The sequence below is a fragment of the Takifugu flavidus genome, chromosome 9 (genome assembly GCF_003711565.1).
Source record: "Takifugu flavidus isolate HTHZ2018 chromosome 9, ASM371156v2, whole genome shotgun sequence".
Classification (NCBI taxonomy): domain Eukaryota; kingdom Metazoa; phylum Chordata; class Actinopteri; order Tetraodontiformes; family Tetraodontidae; genus Takifugu; species Takifugu flavidus.
The window spans coordinates 6,427,456-6,447,534 of record NC_079528.1 but is presented as its reverse complement, the minus strand read 5'-3'; the positions used below and the strand labels follow the sequence as shown (position 1 = coordinate 6,447,534).

Below are 20,079 nucleotides of genomic sequence, written 5' to 3'. Positions count from 1 at the left end.
CTTGTGCCTGATTGGTGATTATGACTGCATATATGAACGGAGCCTAAAGGCAGAGCTTTTTTCTTGTCGCCTTTTTGGGGAAAATCTATCGGGATCCATGGGCATTGAAAAGAAAAAGGTAATATCTGTAGAATATCCAATTATCCAAGTGTCAGGGTTGTTTCTATTTTAAGAAATGGGTCTACCTGGTGAGGTGACAATCAAATCCAAGATTAGACATGGTCAAACACACTCACTCATCTATATTATGCCCTGTCGATCATTGCTTTTCCTCTTTAATTGCATTTTTTGAGAGGTGGTTTTAGGTTTACTTTAAAGGAACTTTCCAAAATAAAGATAGATAGGCAAAAGTTGTCTAGGTTTAAAAATTCCTAGAGAAATCTAACAGAGGATTAACAAAGGTGGCCGGATCAAATGAGGAGAATCTCCGCACTTAAAAGATAAGCACCGTGTCCAGTACTATTCCTGCCCTGCTGCCTCTCTACCATCTCAAATCATCCTCCACTAATCTGGGCCCGTCCTCCACGGTGTCATCCTAACAGGTCACCTGCACTGTAATTAGATCTTCAGCTTTCGTATTGTTGGTCCCCATGGATATCGAAGCATTTCAGCCTGTTTTCGCCACTTATTTTTTCATTTTGGGAGAAAAGGAGTCGTTCTTCAGCCTCTGAATGAATCTGGACGTCTTTTTTCCTGACTAAATGAAAGGATTGTGGGTGCTTTCCTTGGAATAATGATTCGACTTCTCTGTGTGCATGTGCTCCTGTGCTGCCTCAGTATGGCTCAATCATTCTGTCCATCACAGTGCACTTGTGTCTCTCATGGACATACAGACGGTACAGGGAGCAGGTAACTTACTTTCCTTTTATTTGTCCTCATTTATTTTAACAGCTGTAAAAAAAAAAAATGCATTTCTTCTTTTGTTTTTGGGGGGGGGGTGTAATTTTTTTTGTTGTTTCTGCACTTGCTGCATCCTCTGTAATATTAACAGGCCACACTATAGCTTAAAGTCGCCTTGATCTAAACACACATTTTTGGAGGCAGCTGTGACTCTTTTCTGTGCATGTTGTGATGATTAACCGTTAAATAAAATGTGGATTCCCTCCCTCAAAAACAAAAAAGCCCAAACAACCTTGACAAATAGAAAAATTGGAAAAATTGCCATTAAACAAGCTGTACTGACAAACATAGTTGGCTTAGTAACAATCTGTTTAGCCCTAGTACGACCTAATCACGGTCACCAGCTTAAACAGACTCAGTGGTGCTGAAACCCCCAAGAGACACAAACAGTCTCCGGACATTTAGGCTCGGCAAACAAATCGATTACACCGTGAGGATGGGTCGAACAGAAAGACTGGAAAACGCTGCAGCTTATTTTCAAAATTGTTGCACCGATTTCGCCGCGCTAGCCTCGTTAGCTTTAATGTTAGATGCAAAAGTGTTGGGTGTTGTCATGGCAATAATCCAAACCCCCCAAAATCCTTTAAACAACACAATGTAATTACAGAGTAAAAAGATATTAATCACCAGTAAGCCACAAACCCCCCTACATAATTACTCACCATTAATAATGACAAACAGCACATTGAATGTGAATGGACAAAATTACAGAGCTAACCATTAAAACTGCACAATTGCCTTTGAAACTTTGGTAAAAGTCTTGTTAAAACAAATAAGCTTTGAGATGCGGTGCGTTTAACACTGTTTTTTGCTCTCAGATCGGTACTCTGCAATGATCCGGACATGTCAGATATCCCTCTCAACGTCCCCGTGGATACTGCCAAACTTCGCATTGAAAAAACGGCGGTACGGCGAATCCCGACAGAAGCTTTTTATTACCTGTTGGAGCTACGGTACCTGTGGATTACTTACAATTCAGTCACCTCAGTGGACACTGGAAGTTTCTACAACCTGAAAGTGCTCCACGAACTGAGGCTGGATGGAAATATGATCTCAATGTTCCCTTGGGAGTCTCTCAAGGAGATGCCCCGGCTGCGGACGCTGGATTTACACAACAACCGACTCACCAACGTCCCCACTGAAGCGGTACCCTTCCTCCTAAACATCACCTACTTGGATCTATCCAGCAACAAGTTATCTACTCTCCCACCTGATCTCATGGATATTTGGCCCCCATTCAATGGAGCTCCCATCTCCACGAATGCCACACAGAAAGTTGTGTTAGGTAAGAATCAAGACCATCTACAAAAGTGTTTGGAATGGCATCAGACAGTGCTGAAACCCAATCCATTTGTTCCACTGATTTCCCACACAAGAAAATCTATCGTGATATCTGCCAGGTGTTTTCTCCGTAAAACAATTTTAGCTTTTTAAAGGAGAGGAACAGAAATAGGTCACAGGATTATGACCTACCACCGTACAGTGTAAACCATGATTTGTGGAGTGAAACTTTGAGTTTTCAACAAATTCTAGCAGTGATGCTCCTACGGACATCACTTAGCTCCATTAAAAGGACGGTGAGAAGGATATAGTTAATAGGGTGGATAACATGGCAAAAGAAATCTTAGCCGTGAGCACAGAAGGAGGCAGATAATGTTGATGTTGGGAGAAGTGAAGAAAACAAACACTAGACATGGACATATTTATCCTTACCATTCACTTAACCACATCAGACCACATCATCCATAAATATGGATGATAATATTTGGGTAACCAGCACCTTTTTGGCCTGAAAATGATTCTTTTTCAGTAAATTTATTTTTCCCAACAACCTCCTTTATAACTAATTCCTCCCTACTCAGACAGTAGAGACTCAAGCCAACAGACGATTGGCTGCTGAAAGACAGAGTCTGGTAATGGAACTTGTGTGGTCACAAAGCGGAAGAAGGCCAGCACCAGCTTATGCTCTTAGCCTGTGTTAAGACTAACTAATCTAGTTAAAAGGATTAAATATGTAGCTGTACATATGCTTACCTATAGCACAATAATGCAATTTGTAATAGAGTACATAGTCCCATTAAACTGACAGTAGCCAGTTGGAATTCTGTTGTTTTTTTAGTTTGTTTTTTTTAAGAAAAAGTTGTCAGTTGTAAATGACTTGGAAGTGTGACTCCTAGTGCATTCCTATTCATAAATCCATCCCATTGTTAGTCTTTAGCCATGGAAATGCAAAAACTTCCCAGGATTTCTTGCTACAGAGATATAAAACAGCAATAAATTGCTTTAATCTGTCCATCTGCCTCTGTCAGGTCTCCAAGACAATCCCTGGTTCTGTGACTGTAAAATCTCCAAACTAATTGAGCTTTCCAAAATGGCTGACACACCAGTGGTTTTGATGGACCTATTCCTGACCTGCAGTGGACCAGAAAACCTTTCCGGTGTCCTTTTTCAGCGAGCTGAACTGGACAACTGTGTCAAACCGTCAGTCATGACATCGGCGACCAAGATCACGTCTCCTTTGGGGAGTAATGTTCTCCTGCGGTGCGATGCCACAGGTTTACCAACGCCAACCCTTTACTGGGAAAAGTCTGACGGCTCCCCAGTCAACAACGCAGGTGTGATTAATATAATACAATGGCACCCCTCAGGACATTCTTTAGCTCTACTGTTTTGCTCTGCAGGAATACTTGTTAACATTTGTTTTCATGTCCACTACACAGTCCAGGAGTCACCAGGAGAAGGCGTGAGGTGGTCCATCATGAGTGTGCATGGAATCTTGTATAAAGATGCTGGGGACTACAGGTGCAGAGCAAAGAATGAGGCTGGCAGCACAGAAGCTACCATTTCTCTTTCAGTCGCTGGTTCCATCAGTACAACCACCCCACTATTGATTTCGAGCATTACCACTGGACCCACGAGCCTAGACTCCACATTCAGTCCCCCGACAGACGTCCCCACCTTAACCATCATCACATCCACAGTTCTGCCTAAAACATCAACAACATTTGCGACCGTGCTAATAAAGCCGAGTCCAACCCCCGGCAACAATATGCAGAAAAGCTCATCCAAACAAGGAAAACCAAAACCAGGAGGGACTGGGAAGAAGCTCGCAGCCGATGAAAAGAGCAAGAAAAGCGACGCATCAATGTCTGTTAAAGACCTTAAGATTGTAGAGGAAACGTCAGACACTGCGGTTTTGCTCTGGGCTGCGGATGGGTTACCAAAGGACGCTCCGATCACAGTTGTGTATTCACCCTATGGGGAGGACGACAGCAAAAGGACGATAGAGACCAATGTGGGCAGCGGAAAAGTCTTCTTGGAGGGACTATCAACTGGAATGAGGTACTCGGTGTGCCTGGTTGCAAAGGGCAGCGCTCCTGGAAAAGACCCTTGCATTGACTTCTACACTCTTGACGATGTAGAAGATGGCGGGCAGAGCCAACTGTTTATGATCATCAGCGGCATCGCCTGTGCTTTGGTCCTACCTCTGATTGCACTGTTGCTCTACAAGATTCTTGCTTTGTACTGCAAGGCACGCAACCCAAGTCCGGATGAGGAGGAACTGGAAAAAGATAGCTACGTTAAGTTTGAGACAATCTCGATGAAGCAAAGGACCTTGAACCCTAATCAAACAGAGATTTGGGCACGAAGACCCACTCGAGAATCTGAGCGAATGCTCCTGTGCTCCAGGTCAAGTATCGATTCTCAGATGACCTACAAGAGCGACAGTTCTCGTTCGGAGTATCTCTGCTGACGCCAGGAACCCACGGCCAACATTAAGATGCCTTTAATCTCATTAATACATCTCTGGAATTGTTTGAACAATAAGCAGTTTGTCACAATAACCAACAAAACAATGGCTAATGTATTTCATCCATGCACTTATTAATGTTGGAGCCTTATATTGGATTAAGTTTGACTGCCATTAAAGTCTGGCACCTTTCTTAGAATTCTAATCACAAATAGTGTCAACCCATGGTTTCATAAGAAATAACCATTATCAGAAGCTTTAAGCTAAGAACAAAGGATGAGTGAAGGTACATGTGATTAATGGATTGTGATGGTGGTTATGATCACAAGCATGTTTACTTCCAGTATTCACAAATTTCAAGCAGTTCTTTTGGAATCAGGGTTGCGCTAGAAGTACTAGCCTAGTATGGTGTCTAATGTCATGCCAAAGTGTTTCACACTATTGTTTGTGAGCTATTAAAAAAAGAAACACACACACACACACACACACCACACACACACACACACACCACACACACACACACACACACACACACACACACACACACACACACACACACCCTGTCAAAACTGCATCTGTTGTTGTAACATTACACTTAATGCTGCCTTAATGGAAAATAAATGTACCGTCGGTGCATTTGGTAGACAACACAACCTTGTTTCTATGATTCAGTTTAAATTTATGTATGAACTAAAATGTAAATATGTGTTTTTAATAAATCAAACTATTATTCAGTTGCATCTCTTCTATACTGCTGATCCAATCTGGCCATAATTGCATAAAGGGGTAAAGTATTAATTCAGTTTTATTAATTGCCAATTTGCATGTGTGACCACTCAGCTGGGATTTGGTCTTTACTTCATTTGGAAGAAATTGTATCTCTGCCAGAATGATTTTTAAGGTCAATAAAGTTTAACCTGATGGAAAACACACACTTAAACTTCTGCATTTGGAAACATTTCATGACATTACTCTGATGAGCATTTGAGGTTAGTTGTTGTTATGCCATGTGAATTTTCATCAGCATGGTTTACATGTTCTCGGTTTATAACGAGTGGTCTAGAAAAAGACACCGATACAGGCCGACGTCATTACAAACAAGTACACAGTTAATTTAAAAAAGAGAGAACCAAGGAAACTGTTCCCATGGATACCTCCCACATCATCAGCTGCATGAGCTTGCATGATAAAGTAATTTGTATTACCAGCTGTGCCGTTATCATGGCAACGGCAAATCAGTTCTAACAAACAAGACGGAGCACAAGGGTGGCCTGAGCTAATATAGATTATGTTATATAGACAGACTGAAGGGGGTAATGGATAGGGAGAGAGGAGCATGTAAGACGGGTGACTAACAAATAGGCAATGAAAGACGAGGATGTATGTGTTCTGTAAGTACAGAGGTTGATGCATCTAGTGAGAGCCTGTAGAAAAGGCTTTTGTATAGGCTTTGGACTTGCATCATATGTAATTTTATGTTTAAAACATCTTACAAATATCCAAAACTCTCCATCAGATTGCCTAAACTTTGACTGTCTTTTGCTGCTATTTAACAGGGATGCAATTGTGGGAAACTTTAGCTCAGACTGCTAACATTAGTCTGGGGAAAAGACAACAGCCGTTGGCTTGTAAATCTTCTACTGGTCCTCTACAAGGTTAACGGTGACGACAGTGGTTGACAATTACCCAGTCATGGAGGGCATGAATGGAGGTTTTGGTTCGTGGAGTCTGCCATTTGTTCTCATGGGTAAAATAAGGGCAAACAATTTAGCTATAATCTGCCACGCTACTGCTTCATTCTCTATAAAGGACTCATTTACCGTTGCTCCCGGAAGCCAGATAAACCTTAGCAGGAGACAGACCCAAACACTGACTTCTCAGTGGAACACAGGACACAAAACAACAGTCTGTATTGTGCGAGTGGCACGTCAGCCGAGCCAGCACTGTAAGTGGATGTCATTCCTAAGTCTGAGTGCCAGGAGGATCAATTTTGCTCCACTATATGAATCCACATGTTATATAATATTAATGTCCACCACTACCACCCCCTGTCTGCGTCTCTGTCTCCAGACACATCCATCCACATTGAGAAGGGACAAGGGTCAGGGGGCGGAGTAAGGTTAAGTTGTTATCATGTGGGAACTCTGTGTGGCACAGTCTCATTTCTTGAATATTCCACATTCTGCTTCAGACGCTGAAGACAGAGTTTGTCCCGGTGCTGGACCAGCATGTGCAATATTTACCACAAGGGTGTCAGGAATTTCAATCTTTGGCTTCAAGACAGACCAGCAGCCTAAAGGCCAAAGTGGAGAGTGAGTCGGGTCCTACACGTTTCTTTTTTTTCCCCCTCAAATCTGCGGGGTGCACTTGATGTAGAGATCGACTGTCAAAGACAAGGATGCCAACCACAGACGCACGAGCGTCACTTTCTTTTCAAATATTGTATGGCAGTGCTAATAGTGGCAATGCCTGAGAACTTTTTTAAAAAAACGTGCAAGTCGGGGTCGGACTACAGGAGTATGCTGGCTGCAACAACCACAGTGTTCATCTGTTTTGTGCTGCAAAGCAGTGGCGCCTGGGCCGTGACTGCAGCATGCTGGGATGAAAGGCAACCAGAAGCGGAGGGAAACAGCAGCTGCATCTGTAAGTTTGTTGTTGTTGTTGTTTTTCCCCCCTGAGTCCAGGACAAATAGTCCCTCATATATTATCAATGTGTCAATGTTTTAAGTTAAAATGTACTGTTCAGATTTTAATATATTTTTTAAAAAGACATCCGGATTATGGATACACGTTGTTGGCCATGACATATTCCCAAATCTACAGGACAACTGGAATTTCTTCCTTAAATCTCTTAAAATGAAAGCATATCACCCACAAAAGCCCGACCTGTAAGCTGCTCTGTGCTTATGTAGGCGCGAAGGACAGCCCACACGAAGATATTTTTGACGTTCTATTTTATTTTTACACAAACCAGTTTTCCTAGATGTAGAAAAACAGGTGTTAAGCTACCCCTACTTGGGTTGTCGCTGATGAAACATTTGTGTGAGTAAAAGACTTAAAATAAAAATGGGAATAGAAATGGATTGATGCCGTTTGTAGTTGAGATCGTGCTGCACCAGAAGAATCCCAGGAATATGATGCCACGCCCTCAAAGAAGCATCGGAAAGATGGGCAGAGATGTGGCCTGGGATTTAAAAACATCTGATTATAAGTGCGTGTGGCAGCATTAGAAATTATACAAACGGTATTAGATATTATTTCTAAGGAAATTTAGAAAGAAAGTATAACCCTGTGTCAAAGGAAATCAATTATTGTGAATTTTCTATTAAACCTGAGCTGCTCTACTCATTAGTTTCATAGGAAAATACTGACGATAAACTGGAGTTACAGGTTAAAAATCATGCTGACCACAATGTGAACTTGTCAAATAATGATTCATCCAGCTGTCTCCTAGCAACCCAGCAGCTGCCTTCTGTGTGTCATATATTTCATTATGTTGTTTGTCTGGCGTTTCCTATTGCTTCCTTCATTCCATGGACTCAACAGCAGTATCCGTGGATGCACATGATCAGAGTATATTCCAACAATACCGATTCAGGCAACAATAATTTTGTTGCCTGGTTTAAAGAGGATTCATGACCAACATTTTTAAACATGCTCCCGTTTGTCAGGACATTAGTCAATTCAGCAATATAAATCTGTATCCAGCAGCAGCAAATTTAATTCCCAGAATTCCAATGGAACTTTATTAGGTGAAAAGATGATTTTCCTGTGTAAATGACAAGCTTTCAATGTTGGAAGACTCATTGAAGTGTGTAATTTCCTATTTTTTCAACACAGCCACGCAGCCCTTCTTTATATTTGGCTACGGTAAAGCCATTCATCGGATGGGTCTTGATGGGAAGAACCAGAGGAGGCTTGTGGCTGGTGTGGGAAGATCGATTTTCCTCGACTTTCATTTCAGAGACGATACAATTTACTGGGCGGACAAACAGACTGGGGTCATTTACAAAGCAGCAGTGAGAGACGCACAAAGACAGGTGATTAATCAGTCCAACACTATTTTAAAGTGCCTTTCGAAATGAGGAACTTTTTCTTTTTAATGGATTCGATTAAGTGGCCTGTAACTGGATTATCAGCATGCTCATTAACCATCTTTCTGTTCCAGAAACTTTTTTCTGACAAACATATTTCGGGCCTTGCAGTGGACTGGATTCGGAACAGCATATTCTGGACGAGTAAAGCCAAGGGAAAGATTAAGAAAATTGATATAAATGGAAAAAATGAAGTGACTCTAGTGAGACATCTGACCCAGCCTTGTGCAATTACTGTTGACCCCATTGACAGGTAGAGTATTCGTTTCTGCTTTGATATATGCCATGAGTGCATTATGGGTAAATGCTATAAATCAAAATAAAAAGTCTTATCTGCAAGGATGGCAATAACAAAATGTGCTGGACCATGTTGTAAATAGCAGAAATAGGATAATGTGGAATACTCCACTCCAAAAGCCTTTTATGAGGATGAAACCTAATCTGCAGGTTCCTTTTTTGGCTGGCTGGCGAGACTGCCCCGAGCATCCAGCGAGCTTATGTGACGGGTCAGAAGAAAAGCACGCTCATTAAAATGACTCAACAAGCAAAAGCGCTGAGCATTGACCGTCAGGAGAAGAGACTCTACTGGGTGCAGCTGGGACTGCCGGGGAAAAGCGCCGTTGCCTCCTGTGACTACAATGGGAACGGCCGGCACATTTTAGACGTCCCACTCGAGTGATTATTTTGCTGCATCGTTATTCCCCCCATTTGCAGTTTCCTCTACTAAACAAATTGCTTTCGTCCGTTTCCACAGTGTTCGCTCAGGGATATCAGTTTTTCTGCAGCATATATTCTACACTGATGACACATTTGGGGTTATAAAGCGAGTAAACAAGCAGACTGGAGAGGAGACGCTGAAGGTTAACATAAAACCAATGGCAAAAGCCCCAGTGGACATCAAGGTGGTGCATCATCTCAACCAGCCAATGGCAGACTCATCGGCTCCAGGTTGCACCTCCAGTTTTTAAATTAGCGTTTACACTAAAATAAAACATTCTGAAAGAGCACCAACAACTATTTCCAAACAGGTTGTGATATCCTGAGTGGGAACTGTGTGAGCGTGTGTTCCACTGAGCGTGGAACGTGTCGGTGCACTGAAGGCTTTGCTCTCACTAAGCAAGGCACCCACTGTGAAGGTTAGCACCCGCTGTAACTTTAAAATCTAGAAAAACCATGAAAATGCGCATAACGGTATCTAAAACCCACGTGCACGCATGTGTGTCTCCCGCAGATGTGAACGAATGTGCCCTCTGGAACCACGGATGCTCTCTCGGCTGTGAAAACATCCCTGGGTCTTATTTCTGTACCTGCCCAAAAGGTTACGCTCTACTTCCAGACAGGAAGACATGTCAAGGTATATTTATAATCAATGTCTAACAAAAAAAAGCAACTTTATTTTTGTATGATGCTGTGAGGAGAATCTCATGTAAAAGCACCAGCACTTGCACAATGGTTTGGTGTGTATACTTGGCACTCTGGCACTTTGAAAGGAGGTGTTTGCCCAGCAGATGCCATGACCCTGTGAATGCTAATAAAAAAGCCGGGTCACAAGGCTCTCTGGACCAGACTATGAGAGCAGCCAATTGTGTGTTAGGTGACATGGGTCAGTACACTCTGTCACTGGTCCTTTACTGCAAATAGAGGAGTTGTGGAAGGTACACAAGATAAGTGCTCGATCAACAAATTGTATATAATTAACTTCTTTTCTGCAAATAAAAGCCAAAGACGATGATAAACAGATGTGGGACATCCTAAGTATTCCAGTGTGCTTGTGTTTAGCATTCCAGCTATAATGCAGGTTTGTTGTCTGCAAGTATAACAAAAGATACTTTATATCAAGAACAAATATGTCAGAAGATCCAATATTTTGGCACAAACGTGCACAATGTTATATATAAGATATAGTTTGTGATTTAACGAACAATATGCAATGGGATTAAATCCACTTTTGGAATGGGAATGACATTTTAATGTCAAAGCAGGAAATTGGTGGGCTGATTAATGATTCCTGTGTTCACTGTTGAAGCTTCTGCCACCACACAAACGACCTGAAAACATGAACTTCTTTTCGAACCCAACAGCTCTGAAGTTAAAGTGACGGTGAAACTGGCTCGGAAACACAATGAGATTAGATGACGAGGTGACATTTGCAACAGGGAACATAACTGGTCAGCAGCTTTGTCCGACTAAGCTGTTTAGCAGACAAACGTTGCCAAGGAGCAAAAAACAAGGAAGAGGAAGGCTGGATAATGGAAAAGAGAGACAATGGATACAGGAATAAAGGAAAAAGAGAAAGAAAACATTACTATTTATGCTTTCTACCGTTTACCAACTGCTGAGGAAACACCAGCCCTTCAAGCAGAGCGCCCCTGCGTTGGCCTTTGACTGCATTAATCACATTTTCACCTATTTTGATAGGGCTAAGGAAGGCTTCAAGAGGGGATTGTGCCAGAGAAGCAACTAAGAAGCTTGTTGTCCATCTGGCTGTGTTACAATCTACAACATCTGACCCCAGAATAACCTGCGAAATTCATGGGAACCCACTGATTCCTTTTAAGCTCCATCTTACCTACATACCTCACCCTGCCTTATGTTGAAGGGTCTATAATAACACTATTTACTTTTTTTCCAAATTCTGTATTGAGATTTTACTGATTAATCATCTTGATGACAGTTAACAGCCACTAACTGCACATATTCATGTTTTTTGGAACATGCAGTGATCGTGCCATGTGAAACTAACATCAAGTGTGGCCATGGCTGCCTCCAGACAGATGAGGGCGCTGTATGCGTTTGCCCTGAGGGATCTTTACTACAAGAGGACGGACATGTCTGTACAGGTATAGACGGTTTATACCATTCTGACACTATAGGTATTCTGAGTTAGACGACACTGGCAGTGTGTGTGGCATTATTTTTGAAAAGTAAGTTTATTCTGCAGGATGTACAGCACCAGACAGAGGGGGCTGCAGTCAGCTCTGCACCTCTGTTACGCCGAATGGGTGGCAGTGCGGCTGTCTGCCAGGCTATGGGCTGCACCACGATGGGAAGCGTTGCATTGCTGCTGGTGAGTTCTATTAACAGCAGATGGACAGATGTGATCCCGATAGATACACACTCCGATTATTCTATATACTTACAGCCTTTTACATTGTGCAGTTCTTATTACAATGCATACTGAAGTGTTATATTCTATGTTTATCAGGGCCTCCATCATTTCTTGTTGTTGCAAATCTTGTGGATGTGCGACAAATTAATCCTGATGGATCTGGGGATCAAATTCTTGTGGAAGAAACGAACGGAGCCATTATTGCTTTGGACTACGACCCTGTTGAGAACAAGGTGATATAAGTCTCCTTCCAACTCGATCGTGGCCTTCTAATCTTAATAAAAAACTTAGCTTATGTAACTATTAAGGGGCTACCAAAGGTTACATAGTTACGCAACTCACTTTCGGGGTTTTCTAGATACCTACTGACATCTAGTGGTCAGATATTGACATGACGTCTGTAGGGATCACCAATTCAAAAGACATTGAAAATATTTTTATTGGAATAGGAAAGTGGTCAAAGCTGTCCAGAAGTCTTGTTTTTGATGTTTTCTGGCTGGTCCATTTTTGTTTATCTGTATATTCAGTAATGAAGATACATCTTCACATAGTGTCTGTGTGGAATTTGAAGGTGTACTTCGCCAGCACGAGCCAGAAAACTATTGAACGCATTGATTTTGATGGTGGGTCCAGAGAAGTTCTCGTCTCTGATGTTTTGGACTCTCCAGAGGGATTAGCCATCGACTGGGTCCATCGCAAGATGTACTGGACGGATAAAAGGTTCGTGGTGTTTTAGGAGAATCAATGACGATGTTCTTGAAATATTTGCGCGTTGGAATGCACTTGATTTCAGACCACGTTCTGTTGATTTTGCTTTGACGTCTAATCATAACCTGGCCTAAAACCAGAAATAAACACATTTTCCCATAAGCATTTGTTGCAACCTGCCAGAATCGATACACTTGTAGTTTGTTCTTTGTCCCCCAGCCGGGCAACTGTTGCCTGCAGTACCTTAGTTGGATTGAACAGACAAACCATTGTAAGTGAGAGACTGGAGAAACCTCGAGGAATTGCAGTTCATCCATCAGAAAAGTGAGTGTGGCTGCAGGTGAAGGCACTATTGTTGGCCTCAATATAAACAGTGGCATGTCTCATACGTTCTAAACTAATTAATGTTAATTGGTGCATCGTTTATTTGCCATCTAACATATTGGAGGGGTGTTTCTTACAAAACTCTTTTTTTTATTTTGAGGAAGTTGTTCTGGACTGATACTGGTGCTCAGCCTGTGGTGGAAAGTGCCTCTTTGGAGGGGAAAAGCCGTGTCGTCATTGCCAGCACTGACCTGGTGTCGCCGAGTGGGCTGACCATTGATTTCACGGAGGATCGTCTCTTCTGGTGTGACCTGAGGCGGGGGGTTGTGGAGACGGCTGCCCTGGATGGTTCGCATAGACAGGTCCTGTTAGACAACCAAGTAGGTGAGGTTTGTGTGAGACAAGGGTACAAGTTTAAAAAAAACAGCTCAAATCTTATGCATTGGTATCTTATAGATAAGTCTTGGGGTTAATTAAGTATGTTGAAATGAGCTGAAATCTGGTATTCTTATACTGTATATTATTCTTCCAGGTCGACCCTTTGACCTTGCGGTATTTGAGGACAGATTGTGGATATCCGACCAGGAGCACCAGCAGCTGAGGAGTGTGCACAAGAGGACCGGGAAGAATCTCCAAAATATCCACGGACTGCTGCAGCCAGCTTCCATTGTGGTGGTTCACCCCCTCACCAGACCAGGTACCATGGCACACGCTTGGAAGTATTTCTTTTAAATGCTAACAAATGAATGAATGAATCCAAAAAATCTTTATTTGAATAATTTTTTGCTGTGAAGATCAGAAGCAGCGGAGCCCATTTAATCTTCCTAGCGTCGTTACTCCTACAGGGGCAGACGTTTGCCTTCACATGAACGGAGGTTGCAGCCAGATTTGCGAACACAAACTGGGATTTGCCCACTGCTCCTGTCTGCCAAGCTACACCCTAGCAACCGATGGGAAAAGCTGCTTGCCTGATTCTGGAAGTACTGAATCCACCCATTTATCATCTCCCAAAAACAAAGTGGGCGATGAAAATACATCCCAGACAACTCCAGGTTTCTCCACTCATACAATCGAGACTAATTTAGACTTAAACAATGAAAAACGCCTTTCCACAGACAAGATGGTCTCAGGTAAGGCATTTTCTCCTGAGCTGGATGTTATCCTAACTCAGAGGAGTGACTGCATTTTTGTTCATTCTCTGCCAGACCAGCATGACTGTGACTCACTTGGCTGCGATGTGAATGCACAATGCCTGCTGAATGGTGGTAGTCCAGGCTGTTCATGTGTGGAGGGGTTCACAGGTGATGGGCTGTTATGCGTGGGTGAGGAATTCTGTTGTATATCCTTCAAAACTTATCTGAGTCAGCAGTTTACAAAGACACCATATGGTACAAATGAACAAAGCTCCTACTGTGCTAATGCTTGGTACTGATTCTTAAAATAATCCAAGAGTCGGAGGCCAGTTCGCCACAACTGCCCACCAGTACCTCCGCAGATGTCAGCACAGAGAACCACAGCAGCGACTCAGAGAGCTGCCCCTCCACCCACGACAACTACTGCCTTTACGAGGGCGTCTGCTTCTATTTCCCCGAAGTGGATTCTTATGCTTGCAAGTAATGAACATTTATACTGAACTAAGCTGAGCCTTTGTTAAAAATCAGAAAAAAAAACAAAAACAGTATATAGCTTACATGCAGCCCAAACCGTGATTTTTCTGCATTCCTGTATGAAGGGCAGACATGTATGTTATTACAGTTCTCCAACAGTAGGTGTCGCTAGAGTTCCACCATGAAAGCCTCTGGCTGCACACTAACTGGTAATACTGCACATTTCAGACGCAGACTTAATTGGGCATGTTTAATGACGTTATGGTTATGTCACTTTTGCTTATTTAATATATTCAAGATAGAAACCAATCAAAATATATCACAAAAACTGTTAAGATAACCCATCATTTAATGTGTGATCAATATTTGATCCACAGGCTGCACCATGTAAGACTCTTACATGATCCCACAGATGCTAAACTTTAAAAATATGGATTTTTCTTTTCCTAAAATACAGGAATAATAAATGATAATATGGTGCAACTGTACAACTGAATAGATAAGTTAAACCCTGTGATATTGCTGTACCTGTTGCAGTTGTGTAGCGGGCTATATTGGAGAGCGTTGTCAGTTCAGCGACCTCGAGTGGTGGGACCTCCAGCAGGCGGAGGAAGAGAAGAAGAAAAACGTGCTGATTGGGGCCTGTGTGGTGGTCCTGGTGTCCCTCCTTTCCATCGCTGCATGCGTCACCTTATGCTACAGGTGAGACAACACAAAGGAAAATAATATGAGGACCAGGTCTTAAAAGGCTCAGTTACATATAAATTATCATACTCGTGCGTCTTTTGACATACAATAAGCTTGCTTTGACCCCCAAATCAAACCAAGCTTAGTATCATTTAGACTTTTGCATCTTCCTAACATGAGCAGCCACCATTGACCATTTCACCATGTCTATCAACCTCAGGGAGCCCGAGCTGTGTAATGTAGGTATCTCAGCATGACAGCTGAGAGTTTGGGCGGAGGTCAAACGTGGAACGAATGGCAGCATGCGCCCCCAGTTAGCCGAGACAGGCATACATAAGGTGTATAGTTCCACCCATCCTCCCTTTTATTTCCAGCCGAGCTCTCTCTAAGTGGCTGATTTGTTTTATGGTTGTCTCAGTGGCTTAGGGACACGGCTGTTGTCATTCTCTACTGTTTTGCCTGACAAAACACTCACCTCCCCCTTCCACCTACTACATCCTAATATTTGGAGTCCCCCCGTGGAAGTGGCACGCTTTCAATTACATGCTTGGTTTAGCTTGTTCTACACCAATTACACATAAAAATAGGTCATTTCTCAGCTACTAAATGGAGCTGCTGAGGTATAACCCCAAAGGAAACGCTACATGGCCACCAATAGCTCTGCTTCAAATTGCCTTTTGCACTTGGGTGCAAGTGCGCTCGCGGTGTATTTTTTTGATATTGGTGTTTCTGCAGCCCCCAGTGTCATGCAGCCTACAGCACTGTGAGCAAACCAGACAACCACCCTTAAACATGCAAACACCAACCAGGCATACACGGGCCTTTTTCACTCAAATGGTCAAACCGTTGTTCAGAGGAACAGATTAATCAGTCATTTTCCATCTGTGCCGAGTAACCGTCTTTGATGTCATGGCCCTTCACACAGAACTAAGATCATCTTTGGTAAACACCCGCCAGTGGACGACGTGAGCGAGAGCAGTGTGACGGATGAAACCATGTCGGTTGCGTCCAGCGTGCCTCGGGTAAGACCAATCGACCCGTCAAAACAGCTCAAGTGCAGCAGCTTAAGTTCTGCAGATTGGGATTTAATAGAATGAAATAATAGAGTCATAGGCCCCAATTTCTGCACTGCCACTCAAATACAGATGCAAAAAAAACTTAAGAAAGTAGCAGAGGCCAAGACAAGATTATTTAGGACACGGCCAGCAGATTAAACAAGAAAAACATAATAGGCAGCACTGTCAGAGTACAAATTTAAAATGTATAAATACCAATCAAACATTCTTAGGAGGACTTTTATCACAACAAGACAATAAAGGAGTTGGAAAAAATACAAAAGTAATATGTCTGAATGATCAAATCTACAGTTCTACACACTGGTAGACAGTGACGTTGAAGGGAGGACAAGCCCTGCTGTGAGCCGCCCCAGGAGAGCCATTTATCCCTCCTGCTCCTCAGAAACAGGTACAAAGAGCTGACCACCACCACACCCTCATTGGAATTATCCTTAAATACAAAAAGGTATAATGGCCTGCAAATGTACAGTAGTACACACATTCACCATTTTGATCCTGAAGTGAGCAGAACTAATACTATAGTTGTTGTAGTAATAAAACAAACCTTTTTAAATCTGATAGAATCATTACATCTGTATAATCCGCCCCCACAGGTGACCTCCCCCTGTCTGAAGACTCAGATGTGTCCAAACCCATCAGAGGGTTTGAAGGCACCGCGGCATCGGCTGCCGTCCTAGATGACGTCACCTCGGGTGTCCACCGCTCGTGTCCGTCCCTGCAACACTCGTGTACTTTTACCTCATTCAGACCAGCAATTATCTCCATAGCAACCAGTTCGGACTGCCAAGAGACCAGAGAGGGTGACAAAGCCGGACCTTTATCCTTACAAGAAGCTCCAAGTGGAACTAACAAGGAGCCTCATACATGATCTCATACCTTCACCTGTCCAAGCAGGGACACTCAAGGTCAGCTCAAGGTTGTGTAAATACTGCTGAATAATGATCCCGGCTAAGCAAAAAAGAACAGGTGACACCCAGACTCTCAATCTAGATAACGATACTAGATAACGTTTGTTTTAAAAAAATTATTCATTACAAATTAGTATTAATTGAGCCCAACATAAACTTAATTGAGCTTTAAAGTTCTCTTGAACTTTGCAGACTTTAATAGGTTAGTCTGGTTTTTGGATTTTGAATGAATCCATTAAATCGGTTTAATTAGGTGTCACCAGGTCTGAGGCTTTTTTTGTTTGTTTGTTTTATATACCAGTCCTGGCTGTTTATTTCTCATATGCTCACCAACATTCATCTGTTTTGATTTGTGAAATCGTAAAATCTGATTTGTTCATTAATTGGATTATATATTTTTCACATTTTTCTAATACCATATTAAAATAAAAACCAGCCACCTATGTTCACCTATAACTAATGAAATTAGTAATTAAAAACACAGTCTCATCCAGTGAACTAACCAGTATGATATTATCAATTTAAATATATATTTTTATACAACGAACATAGCTTTGCGCTGCTTGATTACGTAATGTTAAAACTAGATTATCGACTGGTTAAACTGGACTATGGTGTGGTAAGGGAATGGATCTTTTTGAGGATGTTACACTAACTTTTTATTTTTTTATTTTATTTGCTTTGAACCAGAAAACCACTTGTTACTAGATCCATTTCAAACATAGAACAGCAGAGCTGATTATAATAAATAAAACCTTTACAAAACGTGAAGCTCCTTTTTTAAACATTAGCAACCATTCAGAGGATTATTTTAGCCACCGATTGCCTTTTTCCCGCCCCCTCCTCCGAGGCGCCGCTCCAGAGCTCCTGTCCTTCCTTCAGGGGTGATGCATTTCTATCCTCCACCAAATCTAACGCTCTACTGGTGTCGCTACCAGTGCTGCCACTCACCGCCGCATCCCCTCTCCATCTGTCACTTTCTATTTCTGTCCCCGTCTGTGACTCCGTCTCAAGGTTGACTGCCTCTTTGTTTCGAGGCACTGGCACAAAACAAAGCACTTTAACTCAAAAACCATCAGGGGCCACATCGATATTGATTTTCCTGGCAATGCACAGTTATCTATATATTGGCCTCTATTAGGGCTAACAGACAGGTGAGCGCGCCGCCCTAAACAGCAGCAGCTCGGCCTTCAGCTAAAGATGAAATTGGGCCCTGTGTCAATTTCTCTTAGATTACTCTTGATTTGGGGTAACAGGGGCCAATAGAGTCACTGACACAGTAAATAACAATGGGCCCCAAAGGTCATTTGGGATCACCTTTGGAGGCGAGATTGTTTTGGACGTTATTCTGAAAAATACACAGTTCATTAAGTTGCAGACCTACTATACAGATACTTGCTATTCATCTGCATTGTGGATAATAATTAGGGCTTTTAGAAGATTTGGATTAACCAGCTGCCGCTTGCTGTAGATTCTGTAATGTTTGGTTCGTATGCTCTCTGCAGAGTTTATTTGTTAATGTTTCGAGGACAATAAATCTCACTTTTTAATATTTCTGTATGACTGATGTGGATCAAGTGATTTGAGAACCCAGATTTACAGGTCTCTGCTGATTTGCTAAGTGGTGTGTGAAGCTTTGATAATAACAATAATCTCTGTTGGCTAATTTTGCACTTTCTCTGCCAGATGGCTAGCTTTCTTCTATCACCCATGTCTCAATCTCAGCCTCAGAGAACAGCTGATGAGGGCTAAAGGGGGAATTAGTTACCCACTCAAAGGCTTTGCTCTGATCCTTCGGTCAGTATTCGGTCCCCCAGCTCATGAGAAGGACAAAGTAACACGAGTTGACGAGGATTCGGGAAGATCAAAAGAAGAAGGGGGAGGCATCTGATGCATGCACGGGGCACATGACCCAAAATGCACCAGGAGAAAAGTCCCAAGCTTCCACGAATGCTCGTCTCCCCAGAACTAGTTGAAGGTGACTTTTTACATCGACTGATATACTTTTCTTTACAACAGAGCCGACTCCCAGATGTTGGGCATCAACAAAATGGAATAATTTAATAATGTGACGAGAGAGTAAAACTATGAATTTTTGAGTGATGTTCCACAGGGGTCCAGCCAGGTTCTGCGTCCTAAAAATTCAAATTTAATTCCATTTTAATTTGACATTCTGTTCATATCAAAGGAACAACAAAAGGAGAAGGCCTCTTTCTAAGTTCAGAATCTATAAATATGCACATTTAAAAAAAAAAAAGTCAGCAGATAAAAGGTAATGTAAATCCAGTGTTGAGATTTTAAAAGGAGTATTAAATAGCTGGACTAGTGGAGGAGCATCTTCTGCTGCGGTTTTGCTCAGGAATACGTCCTCAACAGAGGGAAAGGACCCTCTCGACCATTTCTGTCGATCTTATTACCCTCTGCACGGCCTTTTTATCCATGGTGCTGCAGCTGGTAGCGTTGGCATGAATCAGCATGATCTCTACAGAACGAGGTGAGGAACCCATGGGAAAGGAGGCCCGTTTGAGTTTCCTCAGGAAGTTCATTCTCTGCTGGGTGTTCTTTGACCAGAAAAGATGGCGAAAGACCTGCGCTCCCAGGAACTTGATGTTTGACGCATTCCGCTGCATGATGGTTGATGTAGGCGGATGGTGTGCACCAGGTTGTCTCTGCGCCAGCTCTCAAACAGATTGACCTCCTCCCTGTTCCTGCTTTCACCATTCGTTCCTGTGAACGAGGCGACGCTGCGCTCATTGAGATGGGGTGTGAAATATTTTCCCTAACGTGGACTGACTGTGGCCTCGGTGTCAGGAAGTCTAGTATCCAGTGACAGATGGTGGGGTTTAGGCCCAGGAGAAAACGTTTCCATCAGTCTTTGCAGCATAATCTTATTAAACACAAGTTGAAGACAAATA

At 42.5% G+C, this 20,079-nt stretch overlaps 2 protein-coding genes and 1 long non-coding RNA gene across 4 annotated transcripts; 2 read left to right on the top strand and 1 right to left on the bottom strand.

Annotated features, from left to right (window-relative positions):
* The first annotated feature begins 109 nt into the window (after nucleotides 1-109).
* On the top strand, nucleotides 110-5,385 carry lrit3a (info leucine-rich repeat, immunoglobulin-like and transmembrane domains 3a). The gene is made up of 4 exons (XM_057042321.1): nucleotides 110-849; nucleotides 1,719-2,185; nucleotides 3,210-3,515; nucleotides 3,621-5,385. Exons 1-4 carry the CDS (start codon nucleotides 734-736, stop codon nucleotides 4,652-4,654), a joined length of 1,923 nt encoding a protein of 640 aa, XP_056898301.1. The 5' UTR covers nucleotides 110-733; the 3' UTR covers nucleotides 4,655-5,385.
* Nucleotides 5,386-6,725: 1,340 nt separating this feature from the next.
* Nucleotides 6,726-18,724, top strand: egf (epidermal growth factor). 2 transcript variants are annotated; one of them, XM_057042319.1, is made up of 21 exons: nucleotides 6,726-7,294; nucleotides 8,492-8,691; nucleotides 8,820-8,998; nucleotides 9,193-9,420; nucleotides 9,500-9,693; nucleotides 9,774-9,881; nucleotides 9,977-10,099; nucleotides 11,466-11,585; nucleotides 11,687-11,812; nucleotides 11,951-12,087; nucleotides 12,426-12,574; nucleotides 12,782-12,886; nucleotides 13,047-13,270; nucleotides 13,419-13,583; nucleotides 13,681-14,016; nucleotides 14,092-14,208; nucleotides 14,337-14,499; nucleotides 15,031-15,195; nucleotides 16,106-16,202; nucleotides 16,548-16,644; nucleotides 16,850-18,724. In XM_057042319.1, exons 1-21 carry the CDS (start codon nucleotides 7,096-7,098, stop codon nucleotides 17,122-17,124), a joined length of 3,507 nt encoding a protein of 1,168 aa, XP_056898299.1. In that variant the 5' UTR covers nucleotides 6,726-7,095; the 3' UTR covers nucleotides 17,125-18,724. The 2 variants fall into 2 exon arrangements, with proteins under 2 accessions (XP_056898299.1, XP_056898300.1); XM_057042320.1 differs by having other exon boundaries at nucleotides 6,727-7,294; nucleotides 13,732-14,016.
* LOC130530836 (uncharacterized) lies at nucleotides 7,579-15,045 on the bottom strand. Its single transcript, XR_008951932.1, has 3 exons — nucleotides 15,022-15,045; nucleotides 13,138-13,251; nucleotides 7,579-7,835 (listed from the first exon to the last, which is right to left on the bottom strand). It is a non-coding gene; the product is annotated as an uncharacterized LOC130530836 (long non-coding RNA).
* Nucleotides 18,725-20,079: the final 1,355 nt, after the last annotated feature.